The sequence below is a fragment of the Barbatula barbatula genome (genome assembly GCF_947034865.1).
Source record: "Barbatula barbatula genome assembly, chromosome: 25".
Classification (NCBI taxonomy): domain Eukaryota; kingdom Metazoa; phylum Chordata; class Actinopteri; order Cypriniformes; family Nemacheilidae; genus Barbatula; species Barbatula barbatula.
The window spans coordinates 3,619,320-3,641,630 of record NC_136788.1 but is presented as its reverse complement, the minus strand read 5'-3'; the positions used below and the strand labels follow the sequence as shown (position 1 = coordinate 3,641,630).

General features: G+C 38.9%; 2 protein-coding genes across 4 annotated transcripts; one reads left to right on the top strand and one right to left on the bottom strand.

The window, feature by feature from the left end:
• Window positions 1–71: 71 nt before the first annotated feature.
• Window positions 72–3,703, bottom strand: snx20 (sorting nexin 20). Of its 2 annotated transcripts, none has more exons than XM_079450084.1 (4): window positions 3,563–3,703; window positions 2,937–3,048; window positions 2,706–2,860; window positions 72–1,148 (listed from the first exon to the last, which is right to left on the bottom strand). In XM_079450084.1, the coding sequence occupies exons 2-4, from the start codon at window positions 3,028–3,030 to the stop codon at window positions 480–482; spliced, it is 918 nt and encodes a 305-aa protein (XP_079306210.1). In that variant the 5' UTR covers window positions 3,031–3,048; window positions 3,563–3,703; the 3' UTR covers window positions 72–479. The 2 variants fall into 2 exon arrangements, with proteins under 2 accessions (XP_079306210.1, XP_079306211.1); XM_079450085.1 differs by having other exon boundaries at window positions 2,937–3,036; window positions 3,563–3,695.
• Window positions 3,704–6,667: 2,964 nt separating this feature from the next.
• LOC306890355 (C-type mannose receptor 2-like) lies at window positions 6,668–10,350 on the top strand. Of its 2 annotated transcripts, none has more exons than XM_079450000.1 (5): window positions 6,668–6,774; window positions 7,152–7,190; window positions 7,298–7,622; window positions 8,008–8,352; window positions 8,666–10,350. In XM_079450000.1, the coding sequence occupies exons 3-5, from the start codon at window positions 7,319–7,321 to the stop codon at window positions 9,028–9,030; spliced, it is 1,014 nt and encodes a 337-aa protein (XP_079306126.1). In that variant the 5' UTR covers window positions 6,668–6,774; window positions 7,152–7,190; window positions 7,298–7,318; the 3' UTR covers window positions 9,031–10,350. The 2 variants fall into 2 exon arrangements, with proteins under 2 accessions (XP_079306126.1, XP_079306125.1); XM_079449999.1 differs by having other exon boundaries at window positions 7,269–7,622.
• The last annotated feature ends 11,961 nt before the right edge of the window (window positions 10,351–22,311 follow it).

Genomic DNA, 22,311 nt, shown 5'->3' with positions numbered 1-22,311 from the left:
CGTTAATAAGTACATACTAGAGTATTATAATAATTTGAATAACACCATAATAATATTTTAATTGTTTATTTCATACATATTTTATAGAATATATAGTGTAATTGTGTCACATCAGAAATAATCTGAGATCTGTTTTGTCTTCTGGTCTATTTCTTTCAAATCTGTGTATTGATATCAAGTCTGTCTGAAGATATAAAAAGGTTGTTTACACATTTGTATTTAAGTTTTTGTGTTTACTCACACTGCTATGGCAGATATATGTAGTAATTGATACAGACTGTATATATGCTATATAGCATACCGTCTATAGTGTAACGTTTGAAACAACTTCTCTAGAAAATATATGAATTGATAAGAAATATTTTAGGAGGCCATTTTTGCACTAGAGCTTTGTCCTTCTGGACATCCGAGTCATTCAAATGTGTGTAGCAGAATGGTTTTTTTTCTCGATGTGTCCCATAAAATCACATTTATGTTTCCTACACAAACTCTTGCACCACCAGTTCTTTAAGGGACATCTGTGATACCGGACCATGAGGGGAGTCTCTTACTCTGGTCAGCTCATCCTGTAACTGTGCCACAGGCAACTCAAGACTGTAACCCAAATCAACAAGAGCCTCCAGCAGCGGCCCCTGATACCGGCGGAGCTCATAGCGCCTCACGGTGGGAAGAGCCCTTCTGCCTGTTTGAAAAGCAGCATTGATGTCCTCTAGATCCCTTTGGCACACCAATATGGCACACAAGGTTGGTATCACTAAAGTGGAGTCATGAGAAGACAGTTTCTCCTGAAGCACCAACACCTTCTGTAGGCCCTCAAGAGCCCGGGAAAAGCGCCCCCCACGCAGCAGGTCATATGCCTCTTTTAGTTCTTGTTGAGTGAAAAATGCCCGAATAGCTTGCGATCGACGGACGCATCTGATGGCGTAGATCTGAGTTAGATAGTCTCTCAGGGCTACACGCCGCTCTGAGATGTTCTCCTCAGAGAAGTTTCCCGTCACTTTCTTTCTGGGCATCATAATGTCTTCTATCTCCTCACTGAAGTCCAGCAAGAGCTCCTGATGCAGGTGAAGAAAGTCAGTATATCGACGCTCAATAGCCACACGTTCACAGTCGTAGGAACCAGACCGGATCACCACAATGCGATACACCTTTATGACAGAAATCAAATATAAATGAATTCAACACTGACATTGGCATTTAACACACATTCTTGCACTGTTGTGTAAGTAACAAACCTCAGTACTCACGGAGAAATTAGTTAACTTAAAATGTCTGTGCCATTAAATGTACATGTACATTTAGCTAATGTTTCAAGTAAACTTCAGGAAATTCACTTTGCAAAAGTATTTTCAAACTGTTGTTGAGCAAGATCCTGTCCCCCCTAAAGATGGATGTGTGTCACCATTCACTTCTGCAATAGAAAAATGAAGCCTAAATATCCCAGAAACGGCTGCTGACATATTTAGGCTGTTGAATAATGACCGTAAGATGAAGCTGTTATATTCCGCCCATGTCCCCCCCGCAGACTCAATGGAAAACACACAAGTCATACATAAAGGCCGGGTTTCAAAGACAAGGCTTAGGTTATGCCAGGACGATACTTAAAAAATAGAATAAATAATTAGCTTTTGTTAAAATGCCGTTGATAAAAACATTACTGGTGTGCATATTTAGAAAAAACAATGGCAAGGACATTTTAAAATATGCCAGGGCACTTTTTTCAAGAAACAAAGTTCAAACTTTAATTTTAGTCTGGGACTAGTCTGAAGCTTTGTCTTTAAGACCCGGCAAAACATCTTATTATAACTCATTTAAACCAGACAAACTGGAAAAACGTACACTTCAATATACGTACATCAATGTGATAAGAACTAAAATGGCAGCATCTTTGGCAAAAATTTATTTTATAAAAATGTTTTAGTCTTGGTCACATCTCATTCATTTACACGGCAAGGTTTATGACCTATAGGCCTACTTCATCCAGCCTCCTGTGGGGGATATTCAATTTTATTTTATTTACATAGGGCTTTTCACAATGTGCATTGTTCCAAAGCACAGAAAAGGTCAAACACACCACGGTGGATGTGTTTGTAGAACAAGCAAGATCATTGTAATAAAGCGATGTGAACGGAATTTACGGAATTTTGAAGCTCATCTAATATCATATATCAGTAGTCTCCCAGTGAGTAAGCCAACACTGCCCTGTTTCGAGGAACCCAAACTCCAATGATAAAAACCACAGGAGAAACCAGTCTCAGCTGGGAGGACCAGTTCTCCTCTGACAGCTGCACTCGGTGACTTTGATTCAAAGATATTGAGTAAATCTTTATGAATGATAGGGATAGCTTATTAGTTGTGATTTAGGAAATTTCACTTCAATTGCTTTGGCTTCAGTACCTGTCCTGCATTTTCTGGTTCCCCACAGGGATGTGTACTGTGACACTACATGCTACATTAGATAAAGTACATGCTTTTTACTATTAAATCACTGTTTTATATACAGTAGTATGTGTTGTTTCAAAAGCAGTACTTATAGAACATAGCATGAGTAGGTGACGCAACACAGTTTTGGTTTCTACTTGGCATTCCTACAAGACATGGTGACCCATCTCACAGACAGAATTCAATTTTGATGCAGAATGCATCACGAAATAAACTGCTGTACTTTTTAATAACATTGTTGTGTTATAAGCAGTTGTTTATACCACATATTTGGAGAGCAGTTGGTCGACGATTCGTGCTGAAGGGATGTCAAACAGCAGTCTAATGCTTCTGAACTCCTGTTTCACGGCCCTCCAGTGCTGCTGTAGTTCTGCTGTTGTCATACACGAGGCGCTGAAACCCGGATGCGCATCTTCATCTGTCGCATGAAGTTAACACAATGAGACAGGGACAACACAAATTTCATAAACAAATAACACTCTGTGGATTTTTACATGTTTCCTGCTGCTGCTGCTGCTGCTGCTGCTGCTGCGAGGAATTCTGTGCATCTGCTTCGCTGGTGTCAAGCGCTTCTGGTTGTTCCTCCATAACAACCTGTAAGTTTATCTGTGAGAGTTAAAACAACTTGAGACGTAAACGAACAGGAAAATACTTAAAGTGACAGTTCACCCCAAAATAAAAATTCTTGCCATTTCGAACCTTTATGACTTTCTTTCTTCCGCAGAACACAAAAGAAGATATTTAGAATAAGGTGAATGGGGTCCAGTGCTGTTCGGTTACCAACTTTCTTCAAAATATCTTCTTCTGTGTTCTGCAAAAACTAATAACATGCAACAAGGCCACACAATCAGGGTTTAAGAAATAAAGTCTCAAGAAATTAATGTTTTACACGACTTTACATCACCAGTCACATTACCAATTTAAGGAATAGATCTATATGAACATTTAAACCAGCTGAATCCAAAATGACAGTTATTTTGTATTCGTAAAGGAGAAAAGCATTTCCCCTTGAGCTATAAATAATTCCTCACGTTGCCACAGGACTGATGAAGGTAACAGGATATAAAGACTGACAATCTCGTGTCATTCAGGGTCACATCAGAAAAGAATGCTGACCTACCCCTGCGAAGACAATAATCCCAGATAAAGCTGAAGATGATGATACGAGAGGTTTGTTGGATCTTTAGAAGCGATCGATTTCATGACAGTAATGATTCTGTGTTTGATGTTGGTTGAATCTCAATTTTGTAAATGAGGAACTGAAACCAAAAGGAGGGAGTGATCAACGTGTTTGTCTCTCAAATGACTTTTCCGGTAGATGGTGCTGTCCAGTAATATTACACCACATCACAGACTGCACCAGACAGGACTTATAAAATCTAATTTGACTTAAACTAGGTGTTTGAAACCATCGTAATTTGATGGTCTGATCTGTATTCAGGTTAACCCTGATGAATGTATCTCTACCCATACTTATGAAACCAAGAAAAGTATATTTATCATAATGTAAAACAGCTGCGTGTTTTAAACATAACTTAATTTGATTAAGTTTGTTGAGCAATGACATGCGATAAAACTCAATAGATCAGTTTAGCTCTACTTAAAATATTAGGTTTCTGTGAACGTTGAGACTGCTTATGCGCAGTTATGCTGCCAAGCAACCGTTGAATTAAACATTTTGATTTGTCAATTGCATTGAATCAATATAAGCTTTGCACCCACAATTAATATTGATAAAAATATTGTGATCAGCATTTGCTTTAGTTGGACTTCACTGACTGAAAGTTTCTTTGTTGTAAAATGTGTTAAAATACATTTGTCATGGGAAAGTATGCTAAAATACAATAAGATCATACCGTGCATGTTTGTATCTCCTCTTTGCCCCGCCTCTCTGAAACGCGCAGATTTCAAAAAAGCTCATCGCTGTGAAATGCTAGGTGTGCTATGATTGACCAGTTAATATAAGGAGCTAGAAGGAGATATATTCAATTGTTTTCACCATTTTCTTGTAAATTAGTTTTTTTTCTGTAATTTTATAGCTTTTGACCGTATTTTAAAACAAAAAAGACCATATTTTAAAACAAAAATCAGCTGGGATGCCAGAAATGAACTGTAAAATAATTTATTTTCACTGTAAAATTACATTTGTCCTGTTTTTCTTGTAAATTTGTGGTCTTTTTCTGTAATTTAACGTTTTCTGACTGTATTTTAAAAATACATAAAAAATCTGTAAAAAGCTGCAAAATTAATATATCTATGGCTTTGTCCCAATGCTTTCCACCTCTGCCCGCCTTACCTGGCAACTTCATTGTCGATTTCATCCTAGTCCAGCGATTCTCAACCTTCCCATCGTACACACTGATGAATGCAAGACATGGGTTTCAGCTGTCGCATTCCTTGTGCCGAGCCACTCTTGAACAACAGACAGCGTCAGAAGCGTCTCGCCTGGGCTAAAGACAAAAAGGGCTAGACTGCTGTTCATTGATGAAAGTAAATTTTGCATTTCCTTTGGAAATCAGGGTCCCATATTCTGGAGGAAAAGAGGAGAGGCACACAGTCCACGTTGCTTGAGGTCCAGTGTAAAGTTTCCACAGTCAGTGATGGTTTGGGGTGCCGTGTCATCTGCTGGTGTTGGTCCACTGTGTTTTCTGAGGTCCAAGGTCAACGCATCTGCATACCAGGAAGTTTTAAAGCACTTCATGCTTCATGCTGCTGACCAATATTATGGAGATGCAGATTTCATTTTCCAACAGGACTTTGCACCTGCACACAGTGCCAAAGCAACCAGTACCTGGTTTAAGGAACATGGTATCCCTGTTCTTAATTCGCCAGCAAACTCTATAGAAAATCTATGGGGTATTGTAAAGAGGAAGATGTGATATGCCAGACCAAACAATACAGAAGAGTTGAAGGCCACTATCAGAGCAACCTGGGCTTTCATAACACCTGAGCAGTGCCACAGACTGATCGACTCAATGCCACGCCGCATTGCTGCAGTAATTCAGACAAAAGGAGCCCCAACTAAGTATTGAGTGCTGTACATGTTCAGGCTTTTCAAGTTCAGTTCAATTGGCCAAGATTTCTAAATATCCTTTCTTTGTATTGGTCTTAAGTTATATTCTAATTTTCTGAGATACTGAATTTGGGATTTTCCTTAGTTGTCAGTTTTAATCATCAAAATTGAAAGAAATAAACATTTGAAATATATCAGTCTGTGTGTAATGAATGAATATAATAAACAAGTTTCACTTTTTGAATGGAATTAGGAAATAAATCAACTTTTTGATGATATTCTAATTATATGACCAGCACATATAATACATACACGGAAACAACAACTGTTCTTTGCTTCGCTGAGCATCACTGGACCCCTTTTACTGGTGGACGTGCACACAGAAATCCATGTCCGTGTGTTTGTGTGTTAATGTTATTATGACTCAAATATTATTGGATCTTGTAAGGACATCAGATTTTACCTACAAATCAGGCACAGGGAAGGTGAGATGATGATGTTGAGGGAGGTCTCCAATATCAGATAAAAAAACAATATTGTGCCAGTAAATCCTCTGTAAAGTCTATAGAATTGCACTGTTGCAGTGAAAAAAATACACATTTTTGTGTTCTCTATTTACAAAAATTTATGAATCAACCTTTCGGATGTGAACTTAATAATGAATTCACTAGCCCTTATTTAGGGCACTGCATAAACAGTAACAGCCAATGCAAATGCCAATGCAAAGTTTAATCTCCCCTTTTTATTATTTCCGTGTACAGACTTTGAATTTCATGCCATAAAATATATATTAAAATTAAATGTAAAATATACAAATCTTCGACATACTGTATAAATATTCTCAACATATTTTTATAAAAATTAAGATGAAGTATATTTTATGGATAGTGTGTGTCATTTATTTCCCTTATGTATACGTTTTATACTTTATACTGTTTTATTACTGTTTAATATGGTTATCTGTGTACATTGGCTGTTTTTTCAGTTCTCTAGCAACGTCTACTGTCTTTTGTGCCATGCTCCGGATCCACATATACACCAACATGTTAATACATTTCATTTTTTACTGACACTATATATGTCATTATGCAAAGAAGTGTAAACCCAATTTTCACCTCGTTGAATGCAGTTATTGATACACTAATAGGAAACAGTAAAGTATAGGGGGTGGGGATACATAAATAAGAAGGAAATTAAAATGTGGCATTTTGTGAAAGAAGTAAACAAATGAAGGGAGGAACTGAAGAGCAGATATAATATAATGACACAATAAACACACAGACAGAAACAGCAGATTCGGGAGACAGACACACTCAAAAGTAAGAACAACTTACAATCTTACTTCTATTACAATGATAATTTAGATATGACTGTGTTTGATAAGGATTGTGAATTAATGTTCAATAACTTCTAATAAAAACTTGTGAAGATTATTATGTTATTCCCAGATATATGTGCTACAATCCTCTAGGCAGTTATTTATTTTGGCTCACATCTCATGAAAAAAACAATGTCTTTTCAGATGTTTTGTTTTCAGATCTTTTTGCCCGTTCAATACTGTTTTCTCTCTACTGTTTATTTTTTCCTGTTAAATCTTATAGCTGATTTGCAATAATGCTAAATTGTGAAATCAAAACTGAAAAGAAAAAGCAGAAGAAAGGGAATATCTGAATATTTCAATGTCTTTCTTTCTCAGAAATGGATCAAACTCTATATTTCAGGCTTCTTCTCATCGGTGAGTTTGTGTTTCTGGTTTTATGTTTAGTTTATAATGCCATTATGTTTGAATAAAGCATCAAACACTCTCTTTCAGCTCTCTGTTCATTATCTGAATGCATTCAGCACCGTTATCACTATATAAACATGACGATGAACTGGACTGAAGCTCAGAGATACTGCAGAGAGAAGTACACAGATCTGGCCACAGTCAACAACATGAATGACATGAAAGAGCTGAAGAAGACTGTGAATAACACTCAGGTGCACGTCTGGATTGGACTGAAGAATACAAGTATACATAAATGGAAGTGGTCTCTGGGTGATCCTGTGAACTATACGAACTGGGAGAAAGGACAACCAACTTCCCCCCCAAAATGTGCTTTTATGCGAAAAGGAAAATGGCAATCTAAGAACTGTAATAAGAAGTTGAGTTTTATCTGCTACAATGGTGAGTGACACCTTGCTTAATAAAACACGATCACGTAAACTTTATAAGACAACAACAATAAACATCACAGTTAAGAAACTGAAACAGCTTGAGTTTTTGACAGCAAACTACGCATCTGTGTCTAAGGAGCACTGAACTTTCAACTTCAGTACAAAGCATTTCAAAAGGACGAAAAAATATCTCCATTCAGTTTGACTCTCACAGACATTAAAACACACCGTTTTCTATGTGTATGTGTTAAACTTTTGCTCACTGTAAACTGAGTGAGAGAAATACAAAGGGAGACTGCAGAGAATGGATAAACATTCTGCACTCAAGACTGTCAGAAGAGTTTTTGAAGATTCACATCCAAGTTCATTTACAATCCATATATTTATTTTAACAGAGACCAATAGCAAAAGATACATCCTTGTAAGAGCTGCTAAAACATGGAGAGAAGCACAGAGTTCCTGCAGACAGTATCAAACTGATCTGATCCGTGTGAGGAACCAGAATGAGAATCAACAGATTGAGAACATTAATAATAAAGAGACACATGTCTGGATTGGTCTGTTCAGAGACTCGTGGGAGTGGTCAGATAACAGTGACTCCGCCTTCAGAGACTGGAAGTCTAATGAACCGAATAATTATCATGATTCTTCTGTAAATTGTACAGAGGTCCAAATGCCTGCAAAGGGTCAATGGAATGATGCTGGTTGCGGTTACTCTCAGACCTTTGTATGTCATGAAGGTGAGTCATAATAGTCTATCAGTTCTTCATTATCCGTATGATATGAAGTTCATCCACAGTGTTTCCTTTCAGCTTTATAATAATATAAAACATCTGTAACAAGCTTTTCTTTAGAAAGAAATGTGATTTAATGTGACCCAGGTTTAGGTATTGTGTGGATCACTTGCCAATCTGTTCCCAAATCCTTTCCTCACCATCACTCCATTGATGAAAAAAGTTCCTTAATTATTCAAATGATCTCAGTTTATCTACAACAGTTTGTGTTTTGACTGCTATCATGCACATATACATGTTATGTCTGTTCTGTGTGCAGATAAGCTGATATTGATCAAACAGAATCTGAGTTGGACTGATGCTCTGATACACTGCAGACAGAATCACATTGATCTGGTTTCAGTTGATTCAGAGGAGATTCGGCGCTGGGTGAAAAAAGTGGTTAAAGACCCTTCTACTGCAGAGGTCTGGCTGGGGTTACGTCACTCCTGCATACTGGACACTTGGTACTGGGTAAGCGGAGAGATGGTGTGCTATGAGAAATGGGCTGAAGGGAATGAAACAGCAGTGAAGAACTGTGATACTGTGATGAGATCTGGAGCGGTTCAGTCTGGAGGAGATCATCGCTGGATCAGCCTTCCTGAAACTGAGAGACGCAACTTCATCTGCAGCAGATATGATTGAGAAGTGTCTGTCATTTCCTGCGATACACAACTTTATATTTCTTTTCATTTTTCATTTGTGATTTTTCCTTTAGCAGCAGTGATCTTTTCAAAAGCATATTATGGATTGAAGGGGAAGATCACCCAAAAATCTACTTTGTGTGTTTTTTTTCTCACCCACGTGACGTTAAACATGTTTAGAAAACTTCCAGAGTCTTCAGAGCACAAATGAAGATATGTACAGTAGATGACATCCGAGAGATTTCCTGGCCTCCTCATAGACATCATGGTGTCAGTTTTTGCCAACGACCAGAAAAGTACTAAATGCATCATTAAATTGGTCCATCCGCTCATTGTGGGGTTTTTTAAGCGACGAGAATGCTTTATGTGCGAAAAACAAACCAAAATATCGACTTTAATCGATATGTTCTCCTCTGTCTTGTCAGTGTATGGTGAGCGTTCACTAGAGCACTTATACTTCATCTTCTTCTTGGACGTATGCGTATTAGGTTTGTGTGCCGTACCTTGAATGGGGCTTCCCCCTATTGGACGGCGGCGCTCTGACTCACAAGGTGGAAAAGTACTCTCGTCCAAGAAGAAGATGAAGAGTTCAATTGGGTTGTCCAGGATGCTTTATGGAAAGCTGCTAAAAAGTCCCAGTTTCCTGCGCTTTGTTGAAGATCTGACCTCGTCAGACCGGTAGAGAGAGAAGATTATAGATCCTCTTCTTAGCATTATAAACTCATCTCTGACACTAGGACATGTGCCATAAGCATATAAGGTGGCTGTTATATGGCCTCTTGTCAAAAAAAACCATCTCAACCCTGAAGAATTAGTTAACTACAGATCTATTTCGAATCTATCTTTCATATCTAAAGTTATGAAAAATGTAGTCTCAACTCAATTATGTTCTTTCCTCCAAAGGGATGTAGATTTCCAGTCCGGATTTAGAGCATATCACAGTACAGAGACTACTTTGATTAGAGTTACAAATGATCTGCTTATGGCGTCTGACCAAGGTTGAATCTCCTTATTGGTGCTGCTAGATCTTAGTGCTGCATTCGTCACCATTGACCACAGCATGCTCATACATAGACTCGAAAATTATGTCGGTATTAAGGGAATAGCTTTGAAATGGCTTAGATCTTTGTTACCCACAAAATGACAACATTAACTTGAATTTTGTCCTTTATTCCTCTCGTGCAGAACTCACAAATGATGGTTGAAATTTAGCATGTGTGTCTGTGTACGTGTGTGTTTGGTTTGTGGTCAAACTGTAAACAGAAACAATTTCACAAATTACTATACAATATTGTTGTACAATAAATCTTACAAACATTTTAACTTCGGTTTCAGATAGTATGCATTATCACACACGTGATACAAATCAACAACACATATTTCTAGAGCAATCTCTTTTTCACAAACGCATACTTAACTTTCGTTTATTATCTAAATTCTGAATATATTGTATGCATATTTTAACAAACAACATAAAACGGTAAAAGTCTACACAAACATCAAACACAAGTGTATAACATCAACCGCTTAGGCGCTATGGCGCTAATCACAAATAGCGATCTATATAGCCACATATCAGAAAACTATAAACACTCTTAACAACATAAGAACAACTCACCACGCTGGGGAATACGTGATTTTAAATTATAGTTGGAATTGTTATTAACTTCAGCAAGATAAAATGTAAACAACATGGATTTTCTCTCAGTAAATTTCCTCACTCGCTCCTCCCCAGCAATCACCTGACATCACATAATCAGCAGCCTTAAAGGGGCAGCACCCAACATCCCGGCCCCAATGACCCAAACAGGTCATTCCAACAACGGAAGGGTGATGTCTCAATTAAGCAAATTCAACTGAGAAAACTGGCCTCCAGGAGGCAGATTTTGTGTGCAGGGCGGTTGAAAACTCCTGCCTGTGTTTTCACTTCCATAGTTCGCACAAGTCCGTCTGCGCCTGGATAGACTTGATTAATCAGACCTAGTGGCCACTGGTTGCGTGGTGTGTTTTCATGAAGAATAAGCACGAGATCTCCTATACGAAGATTCTGCTTTGGTTGTAGCCATTTCTGACGTTGTTGCAATGCAGGTAAATACTCCTTGAGCCATCTGCACCTGGCACCATCTGCGTCTGTAAAGGTCTTGTTTTACGAAGGCTCCCGGAGGTAGTATTGGACCGGAACGGAGTAACAAGAGATGATTTGGTGTGAGTGGTAGAGGATCTGATGGGTCGTCTGAGAGTTTAGTGATTGGTCTACCATTGACAATAGACTCAACGCAGCAAAACAATGTTGTCAAACACTCGTCATCCGGTGCCTGCTGCGATAGGACAGAGTTTAAAACGGAACGAACGGTGCGAATTTGTCGCTCCCAAACACCGCCCATGTGAGAGGCGGCAGGTGGATTAAAGATCCATTTTACATTGTTCTGCAGCAGGTAATCAGAAATCTTTTGTTGGTTCCATTCACAAATGGCTTTCCGCAACTCTCGTAATCCACCAACAAAATTTGTCCCGTTATCCGATCGGATTTCCTTGGCTGGGCCTCTCCTAGCGATAAATCGCTGTAAGGCATTGATGAAGGAGTCAGTATCAAGGGTGTGCGCAACTTCCAAATGAATAGCTCTTGTTGTGAGACATGTAAACAAACATCCGTACCTCTTAAGCTCACTGCGTGGCTTCTTGACCAGGAATGGCCCGAAATAGTCTATGCCCACACGAGTGAATGGAGGCTCACTTGGTGTCACTCTAGAGTTAGGCAAGTCTGCCATTTGTTGGATTTGCGGTTTAGCTCTTAACTTTCGACACTGTATACATGACTTGAGAGTTCGGTTAATAACAGCCCGTCCCTTTAGTATCCAGAAACGTTGACGGATTTCTGCAAGTACTCCTCTGGACCGGCATGACCCAATCGAAGCTGGTAGTGACTGATAATCAGTTGGGTGATGTGATGATTGTTAGGTAAGATCACTGGATGTTTTGCCTCAAAGGGAATTGGGGCGTTTGTAAGTCTGCCTCCCACACGAATGAGTTGGTTGGTATCATCCTCAAAGGCTTTAAGCTCAAGAAATGAACTGGTTTTGGCTTTAGAAGATCCAAAAGATGCAGTTTGTGTGTAGTTGAGAATGGTTAACTCTGCTCGTTGGAGCTCACAAACAGTGATGGGGTCAGAAAGATGCACACTTGCCTTTTTGCGCAACAAGGTCTTGACACGCAACAAGATAGCAGTAGCTCTTTTCAATCGATGCCAACTGGAGTATCGCTCCAGCAGTCTGTCCACTGCATTTCCCATCACTTGGTTTGGCTTTATGCTAGCTGCATAGACTTCCTTGACTCTTTTGATCTCTGCTTCTTCTGGCAAATCCTTTATGTCGGGTTGAGCAGGCCAATGTTCCTCATCAAGTCGTAGAAAGTGGGGACCAGATACCCATTGTTCATTCGACAAAAACTCTCCCATATTCATTCCTCGAGAGACATTATCGGCAGGGTTCAAAGCAGAGTCAATGTGTCTCCACTGGCATGGTTCTGAACGCTCATGTATTTTTGAAATACGGTTGGCGACGAATGTTTTGAAACGGCAAAGCTTACTGTTAATGTACTGAAGTACGATAGTACTATCTGTCCAAAAGAACGTCCTTTCAATTGGAATCTCCAAGTGCTGCTTGATATGCTGATCCAGATCAGTAGCTTCTACCGCTGCTAGTAGCTCCAGTCGTGGTATACTAACTGGCTTGATTGGTGCAAGTCTGGCCTTTGACATCACCAACCTGCAAGTGTCACCAATCCTGATGTATGAAACAGCACCGTAAGCCAGTTCTGAAGCATCGGCAAAGTGATGTAGCTGGGTAGCTAACAAACAACTAGTCGATGTTTGCATCTTGGACATCTTGGAATTGTCAGTGCTGACAATAGAGGCAAGTCGTTTAACCATTTGCGCCACTGTGCAGCGATGTTCACTGGCAACTCCTCATCCCAGTCGACTTTCATAAGGCACAACTCTTGAAAGATTGCTTTAGCTTTGAGCACGAATGGACTTGCAAATCCTAAAGGATCTTATATAGAGCTGGTAGTGCTCAATACTCCTCTCTTAGTTGCAGGTTCATCCACTCGCTTGACATCGAATGTGAAGCAGTCCCTTTCCACATTCCAAAGGACGCCCAGTGTTCGTTCAAATGGCAAATCCTCTTGGTCAAGGTTTACCTCATGCAAGGATTTTGCCCAGTCTTCAGCTGGTATTGATCTCATCACTTCCTTTGAATTGCTTAACCACTTGGTTAATCTAAACCCTCCACAGGTGAGTAGTTCCCTTAGTTCAGAAGCAAGTTTGATGGCAACCTCCACTGTTTGTACGGACTTAAGGCAATCATCTACGTAGAAATTCCTCTTTACTGTATCCACAGCGACCTTTGAGAAGTTTCCACGGTTATCTTCAGCTACCCGTTGCAAGGCAAAACTGGCAGCACTAGGACTCCAGACACCTCCAAAAATATGAGCAGTCATACGATAATGTTTAAGTGGTTTGTCCGGGTCATTATCTTCCCACCACAGGAAGCGAAGCACATCTCTTTCATCTGATGGCACTCGGACTTGATAAAACATGCTCTCGATGTCTGCATTCAAGGCAATGGGCTATTGCCTAAACTTGAGAAGAACTCCTAGTAGCTTATTGGTTAGGTCTGGGCCTTGGTGAACATTGTCATTCAACGAAGTTCCTTGGTACCGTGCTGCACAATCGAAGACAATACGAACTTTCTCTGGCTTGCGTGGATGTAGCACTGGATGATGTGGCAGGTACCAGATGCAACCATCTTCTTTGTCAATATCAATGACCTCTTCTGCATATCCCTTCAGCAAAGAGTCTTTGATACTCTCTGTATACTTCTGACGTAAAGTCGGGTCCTTCTTTAGCCTCTTTCCTAGAAGGTCTAATCGATGTTTGGCCATTGTGTAGTTATTGGGCAATCGTGGTAGATGTTCTTTGAAAGGGATAGGTAGTGTGTAGTGACCCTCTTCTTTGACTGATTGTTTGTTCCATAGATCCACAACTTGCTCGTCGACTACTGACAATGATTTATTGTTCACATGCACTGGATCATCCAGTTTCCAAAATCTTTCAACAGCTTGTTGTCGAGAGTGGTCAGCTTGAATGAAATTGGCAGAAATAGATGTTGAACCGTCAGCGACTGGACCATGGAGTGTCCAACCCAAACCACTCAAAATTGCGTAAGGCTCTCCTGACTCACCACAACGTGTCTCACGAGGAGCAAGTATGTCAGGTTGATCTAGACCTATCAGCAGGTGAACTTCATCAGTGAAGTCAGCATCAGGTAAACTGATTTCTTCTGCAATTTCCTTCAGATGTGGCCACTGGAACACCTCATGCTGTGTGACTAGATTGTCGAGACTTATGTTCAGGTGATCCCGACACAGCACACCCTTCATCAGGAATGAGTTCCTTTGTTGAGCATCTTCAACTCGTAGATCCACTGCTAGGGTGACTACGTTGAGATTTTTTGTCTCCATGGTGTTCAGTTTAATGTTCATTTTACGTGACTCTAGCTTAAGAGCATGAACCAGCTTCTTAGAAGCAAAGGTCCCATTGGAGCCACTGTCAAGCAAAGCAAAGACATTCATAGAGAATCGTTTGTGTCTGTCTGAAACCACTACTGGTACAATAGGAAGTGCAATCTTCTTTTGACTGTCTTCAATGAACTTTCTGGTGGAATGTGCTTGAACGGCTTGTGGCGGGTCAGCAGCTGGCTCATCTTCAGTAGCTTGATTAGTAGATTGGCTTTTGTCGTTATTAGAAGCTACGATGGCGGAGTGCAGCCAACTGTTGTGTTTTTTCCCACATCCAGGCACCTTGCATACCCAACTGCGAGTACACACTGTGCTGCGATGACCTTTCATGAAACAGTTCACACAGAGTTGCTTTTGTTGAACAAAGGCCAAACGCTCTTGAACACACAGAGCTCTGAAGGCTTGACATTGGTTCAGAAAGTGTCCATCAGTGCATTTTGGACACTGAAATCTTGATGTTGCCTTTGGTGTAGAATACGTGGTGGATTCATTTGCAATCGATACTGTAGCGAATGTCTGCCCTTTCCTATTGAAACTTGACTTAGTACTTGATTTAAAACCTGAAGGAGAATTTCGACTGGCAGGGCAAAAAAGATTCCCGAATATAGACTCTGCCCTCTTAGCAGCTTCTGATTCAACAAGACTGACTATGTCATCTAACTTTGGCAAGCAGCCAGACTTGACGATCTCGTAGTTTTTTGTAAGCCATCTTCTCTTTATGTCATCAGGTAGCTTTTCTACAATTTGTAGCAATGTGCGTCCACTATTCAGCTCTTCCTCACATTGCATTGCCTTTAAAGTGTCTCTGCAGCTGCACAGAATGTCAGCAAAGCTTTGCAACTGCTTGTTATCTTGTCAACCCATGCTTGTGATATTGCATATGGATTGCCAAAACGTCTCTTCAGAATAGCCATGGCTTCCGCATAGCCCAGGCTAGAGTTGGGGTTGTAACTTGTAGCTTGGCCGACAGTGTACTGATGCAGTCGAGTGAGTTTCTCTTGATCTGGCACTGACTCTTTATCTATCACAGAGGAGAACAATCTCATGAACTGCCAGTACTTTAAGGGTTCTCCATCGAACTTGATGATGTCAACAGGTGGTAGGTGCATAGAATCGATGTGTGACTGATATTGTTGCCTTGACAGATCTAGTAGTTGGCATAAAGAATTCTCATTCACTGTAGAAAGTGATGGACGGAAGTTGAGGGATGGGTTACCTGAGACAGGAGTAGAAAAGTCTTTATTTATTGTTGTTAACTCAGCCTTTCGACGATTTTCCCTCACCTCAGCATCTTTGAGTTTCAGTAAGCCTTTCAGTCCATCCATTTCGGATTCGGCAAGCTGAAGTTGTAATTTAAACTCTGCACGCAGATGTTCTTCCTGTTGATCAATATGCATGGAAAACTCTTTATTTTCTTTCTGTCTTAGATTTTGTAGCCCTTGAAGCTGGGTAGATAGCTGTTCTACAGAAGACATTGGAAGGTCAGCAGCTTCATCAAGCACTGGCTCTTCCTCTTGGAAATTAAGTAGATCTGAAGATTCAGAGCTTGGATCCTCTATTGATGGCTTAAAGTCCTCAAGCCAGCTCAAGACTGTGTCTTGTAAGTCTTGAACATCACGCATGACCGAAGTTAAATAGCCCTTAGATGCATCAAGATCATCTTCATCTTCTAACGTTTTATGGTATGTGTCATGAATCTCATGAAACCGTTCTACAACTTCATCCAAAGCAGCAAGTTTTACTTCCACCTCTTTGGGCTGGTTACAGTCCATAGCGGCTGTAATCTGTGTCATCAAGCGTGTCACAGCAGCCTTTGCCACTCCACGTTGACGCTTGAGACCCATTTGTGGTTGATCAGATGTGGTATTTGTTTCTGAATCTTTCTCCATGTTTTCTGTGATCTTCTCAAATTCCTCGTGTTTGACTTTAATGTTTCCCACAAAATGACAACATTAACTTGAATTTTGTCCTTTATTCCTCTCGTGCAGAACTCACAAATGCACATATTTGGTCTTTGTTGTTATTGTTGAAATTTAGCATGTGTGTCTGTGTACGTGTGTGTTTGGTTTGTGGTCAAACTGTAAACAGAAACAATTTCACAAATTACTATACAATATTGTTGTACAATAAATCTTACAAACATTTTAACTTCGGTTTTAGATAGTATGCATTATCACACACGTGATACAAATCAACAACACATATTTCTAGAGCAATCTCTTTTTCACAAACGCATACTTAACTTTCGTTTATTATCTAAATTCTGAATATATTGTATGCATATTTTAACAAACAACATAAAACGGTAAAAGTCTACACAAACATCAAACACAAGTGTATAACATCAACCGCTTAGGCGCTATGGCGCTAATCACAAATAGCGATCTATATAGCCACATATCAGAAAACTATAAACACTCTTAACAACATAAGAACAACTCACCACGCTGGGGAATACGTGATTTTAAATTATAGTTGGAATTGTTATTAACTTCAGCAAGATAAAATGTAAACAACATGGATTTTCTCTCAGTAAATTTCCTCACTGTCGCTCCTCCCCAGCAATCACCTGACATCACATAATCAGCAGCCTTAAAGGGGCAGCACCCAACATCCTTATCTAAGTCCAGTACGGTGTACCACAGGGCTCAGTCTTAAGTCCTATGTCTTAAGTCCTACGCTCGTATTATACATGCTACCTCTAGGAGATAAAATAAAGCAACACAGAGTTAGCTCTTACTGTTATGCTGATGATACGCAACTTGATATATCCTCTAAGCCTCATGAAACACAGCAATTCCATCGAATTGTGGAATGCATAGTCGATATAAAAAAAGTGGATGAGTAAAAATGTCTTATTACTGAACTCAGACAAAACTGAAGAGTTACTTATTGGACTGAAAACCGCCATACGTAACAACCAAGAATACTGCTTAACTATTGATGGTTGTTCCATAAAATCCTCATCTTCAGCAAAGAATCTTGGCATTTTATTTGATAGTACTCTGTCATTTGAGAAACAAGTCGCCAACACCTGTAAAATTTTGTTTTTCCATCTAAAAATATATCTAAACTATGTCATATGCTGGCACCATCAGATGCAGAGAAGCTGGTTCGTGCCTTTATGACATCAAGACTAGATTACTGTAATGCACTATTAGGTGGTTGCCCTGCAGGCCTATTACAAAATTAAACTGGTTCAAAATGCGGCAGCTCGAGTTCTTACACGTACATGCTTACTCAACAATGACTATAAATAGTCATTGCCATTTTTCTTGATTCTGCAATAGATAAGACACAATCAGGTTTCAAAATAATTGGTATTCACTTTTTAGATTTCTACAAGGCTTTCGATTCAGTAGAGCATCATTTTATTTTTAATCATTAAAAAAAGGGTTTCGGAGATATGTTCTGCAATGTTCTGCAAAGTAATCAAAATACTTTTCAATAACTGTAATTGCTCAATCAAATTAAAGAGTGGCACTTCAAAAAGATTTGATTTATCTAGTGGAGTTTCTCCGTACTATATCCTTCTCTCTGTGCAGTTGCTTTCGTCATCCATAATTGAAAGTGGTATTCAGGGTATTAATATAGTGGACAGGCAAATTCTAAAAAGTCAGTTGGCAGATGACACGACCTTGTTTTAAGAGACGCCTTCCAAATTCCTTTAGCAGTTGAGCATGCAAAGCTATTTTCTGTAGCCTCAGGACTCAATTTAAATCATAGTTAATGTGCATTAATGGCTATTATAGATTGTGAGATCTCATGTATTTATAGTATTCCAGTTAAATCTGAAGTGACACACTTAGGAATTGTGATTAAAAAAATCAAGACATTAGGTGTACACGAAATTTCAAACCTGGTTTTCAAAAATGAAAAAACTTTTAAATTAGATCTCTTTTAAAAAAAAACTTGTTCCATATGTCCTATTATATTGGGGAAACTTCGTTGACAGTATTGATTTGAAAAAATTTGGACATTGCCTTTTAAATATATAATAACTAATAACCCAGCAGCACCAGACGTCCTTTTGACGTCTTTTTTTGGGCTAAATCAAGTCGCCCCGTCCATGCCGTCTTTTAGCCCAAATATCGACGTCAAAATGTGCTATTTTTTTGTCTATCTAAATTTGGTTCAAATTTAGACGAAAATGGATGTCAATATTTTTTCTTTTTTTGCTCCGTCTAAGGGTCCAAATTTAGACCAAAAGTAGACGCAGAATAATTTTATCTTTTTAAAAGGTCGATTTGTTGCGTACAATGTTTTTACACATATTGTAACAGATAATGTTAAATAAATATAAAGATATATTTAAACAAAGCGATGGCAAGTGATGGCAAGTTAATGTCCACTATATCACCAGCTAACTTATTTGTGTATCGTTGGATTGCTTTAATATTTGCTATAAGTACCGCAAATGTTATTTATCTTTAATATGTTCTCTGTATGGAACTTTACATCTGATCTTTGTAAGTCCCGTTGTTATTCTTATTGTGTACCGCTAGTATACGTAGAAATCATGGCGGAATCTTCCCAAAATGCAATGCGCAATGACGTTTTGAATGAATTTTTTTAATGCGTTTACTTTTTTGGTCATTTGGTAGTATATCACAATGTATAATCTTATAAATGTACAATAAAATATCCCAAATAAAAAATATATAATATTAAAAACTTCTGTCAGAAGTTCTTGCTCGCATGCCGAGACGGCGAAGCTAGGGTCTGTGACCATGGGGACTGACCATCGCACGCACACAGCCCTGACCAGGGCCCTGGCATTTTTACTCAGACCGGCCCACCACAATGGGTCGGACACAACCAACCAGTACACCATCCTTGCGGTCCCTGTAGATATGCATATCTACTGTTCCATTCCCCCAAAAACCTACAAAGCTGAGAACTAAGTGCCATGGACCAGTGTACCAGTGCAAGTGGACCAGTGTACTCACTCTCTCTTGACTGACTCCCTGGTGATAGACCTATACCTACTTGTGGTGTGATTCGCGCAAATTGAGAGTTAGGAAGGGAAGCCAAACAATCCAATAGTGGGATGAGACAGCGGGGTATTACAGAGCTCGCGCCGCGCTGACATATCATCTGCGCGATTCAATTTCCTATTGCCAACCGATGGGCAGCGTGGCACCAACCAATCCGCTGCACTGACCAATTAAAACATGTACAATGTTCATTTCGCGCCACTCATTTACATTTTACCCATACACCTCTGCTATTATTAACATAAATAGTTGAGGTAAAATGGCTAGGCGCAAATCGTACTACAATAATAAAATAAATTACCTGAACATGTAAACTGTCCTATATAATTTCCAGGAGGTTGGCGTGCTCCTCAAGACTACGATATTGGAAGTCAAAGAAGTTTCTGCTTTGTACAGGTCTTTCCGTAGCCTCTATAGTATAGAGTCTATACATATGTGCAGTTCTTCAAAGTATCGATGCAAAACACTACCGTTTACTTGTACACTATTAAAGATGATAATAAAAAAATGTATGCATTTCATCCTGATTTCCTTTGTCTTCTGTAGGGAAAAACTGATAGACTTGTGTAAATGTAAACAAATGTAAATGTTCTTAAGGAATGAGGGGTTTCTTTAGTGTACATTTTAGTGTACGGTTTGCGCTGTTTAAATAACGTGGCCTGCAGTCGAGTGTGAAAAGGGACTAGAGAAAGGGGCTCAGTGCGCAGCCCTGTGGTACACCAGTGTTGAGGGTGGTGGTGGTGGAGCAAATGTGGCCTAACCTAACAAGCTGAGGCCTGTTCGTCAGGAAGTCCATAATCCAATTGCAGGTAGAGTTGTTAATTCCTAGGTTTCCAAGTTTGACGATTAGCTTGGAAGGGATGACGGTATTGAAAGCAGAGCTGAAGTCTACAAACAACATGCGTGCGTAAGTGTCACTTAGCGTAATTCTCATCTCGCTTGTATAGTGTGACATCTATTGGTATTTCCCTAAACATAAAAAATATTTTTAAGAAAAGTGACTAAAGTGTCAAAAAAATCCATTGCCAGGGCAATTCATTGCCTAGTTGCTGGTTTGTGAGTCTTGCCCTATTTGTGTTTGATCATGTTCTCTTGGTGCTTGACCTATGCCTTCTTGTTTTATAAGCACTCTATATACTGAGTTTTCCATTGTGAATAATATGTTTTGTTAAAATATATGTTTTGAAATGCAAACTAAATGCAGCATTTGATATTAGTTAACCAGTACACAAAACAGAGTTTTTTCCACAAAATACTGTTTAGTAATTATAAATTTAATTATTTATATAATAATATTAAACTGTATTTTCGCCATGCTTTAAAGCAAAATAAAAAGAGTCAGAGGGAAAGTGTAGCTAAAATGAAATATGGTAAGGGCTACATTTCTTGATTTGACTTTGAGTTTGACAGCGGAAGTTGTGGGTTTACACGTCTACACGCATAACGCATCGACGCGTCTAACGTCTGTACACGAAAGTTACGTCTAAAGACATTTTTGCCTAAATGGCCTTCCATACAGTCCGCACCTGCGGGTAACCCAAATTGGACGTGCAAAAATGACGTACAAAAGACGTCGCTTAGACGTGTCTTTGCGCAGTGGGAAGGTAAGTGTCATTTAAATGATTACATAGATTTTACCCTGCCAAAGCTTTAAAAAAAAGATATAGACACAAGTTGTTCTTTTTGTGGTGCCCCTAATGACACTGCACTTCATATATCTTTTGGGATTGTCCATGTACACACATTTTTGGGGTTAATTTTTGTACATTTGTTTAAAGTTTTCTCTGTTATTTAAAGATATATTGTTTGTTCGCTTTGCAATAAGTAATACAAAAAAGAAAGAATATTTTATAGTCAATCTTCTACTGTTACTTGCTAAATTTCATATGCAAATGTTCTCATCAAAGGCCTTCATTTATTGCTTTTAAAAATCATTCAAGACTACATTCAGGCCCTTTCATCTCAAAACACTAAATCCCATAAAACTTTAGACCAGTGCTTATTTTTTAATATATTTTGTGCAAAATTATTATTATTATTGTTTTTTTATAAAAAGATTTAGTTGACCTTGTCTTGTCTTGTGTTGTTTCATTTGAATTTTGTTTATAAATTATTTTCGAATGTATTGTTAATTATCGTGATTGAAATGTAAATGTATACTTCTTTGTATTTACCCTTGGCAATCAAAAAAAAGAAGAAGATGAAGAAAAATTTGTTGTATTTTGTTGTATTTTGGTTTGTTTTTCGCACATAAAGCATTCCCGTCGCTTCAAAAAAATTCAACTGAGCCACTATGAGCGGATGGACCAATTTAATGATGCCTTTAGTACTTTACTGGTCCTTGGCAAGAAACTGACACCATGATGTCTATGAGGAGGCCTGGAAATCTCACCTAAATATCTTTATTTGTGCTCTTAAGACACTGGAAGTTCTCTAAACATGTTTAACGTCATGTGGGGGAGAAAAAATCACACAAAGTTGATATTGGGGTGAACTTCCCCTTTAAATACAACACAAAATACTCCCAAACAGTACATATTTAATATGTACTGTTATTTTACAAATTGCTGTATTTTTTGTGGTCATCTGCAGAGGACAAAGCAGATATTTTGAAGAATATTAGTAACCAAACAACACAGGACACTGCTGACTTCCATTGTATGAACACAAAGCCACAGAGACATTTTTCTAAATATCTTTTGTGTTAA

Excerpts from the sequence above, each read along its gene's own strand:
- LOC306890355 (XM_079449999.1), top strand. The coding sequence starts at position 7,154 with ATGGATCAAACTCTATATTTCAGGCTTCTTCTCATCG. Across the intron at positions 7,623-8,007 it reads GAGTTTTATCTGCTACAATG|AGACCAATAGCAAAAGATAC; the intron begins GTGAGTGACACC and ends TTATTTTAACAG. Across the intron at positions 8,353-8,665 it reads GACCTTTGTATGTCATGAAG|ATAAGCTGATATTGATCAAA; the intron begins GTGAGTCATAAT and ends TTCTGTGTGCAG.
- snx20 (XM_079450084.1), bottom strand. The coding sequence starts at position 3,030 with ATGGAGGAACAACCAGAAGCGCTTGACACCAGCGAAGCAGATGCACAG. Across the intron at positions 2,861-2,936 it reads GCAGCAGCAGCAGGAAACAT|ATGAAGATGCGCATCCGGGT; the intron begins GTAAAAATCCAC and ends TTCATGCGACAG. Across the intron at positions 1,149-2,705 it reads AACTGCTCTCCAAATATGTG|GTGTATCGCATTGTGGTGAT; the intron begins GTATAAACAACT and ends TCTGTCATAAAG.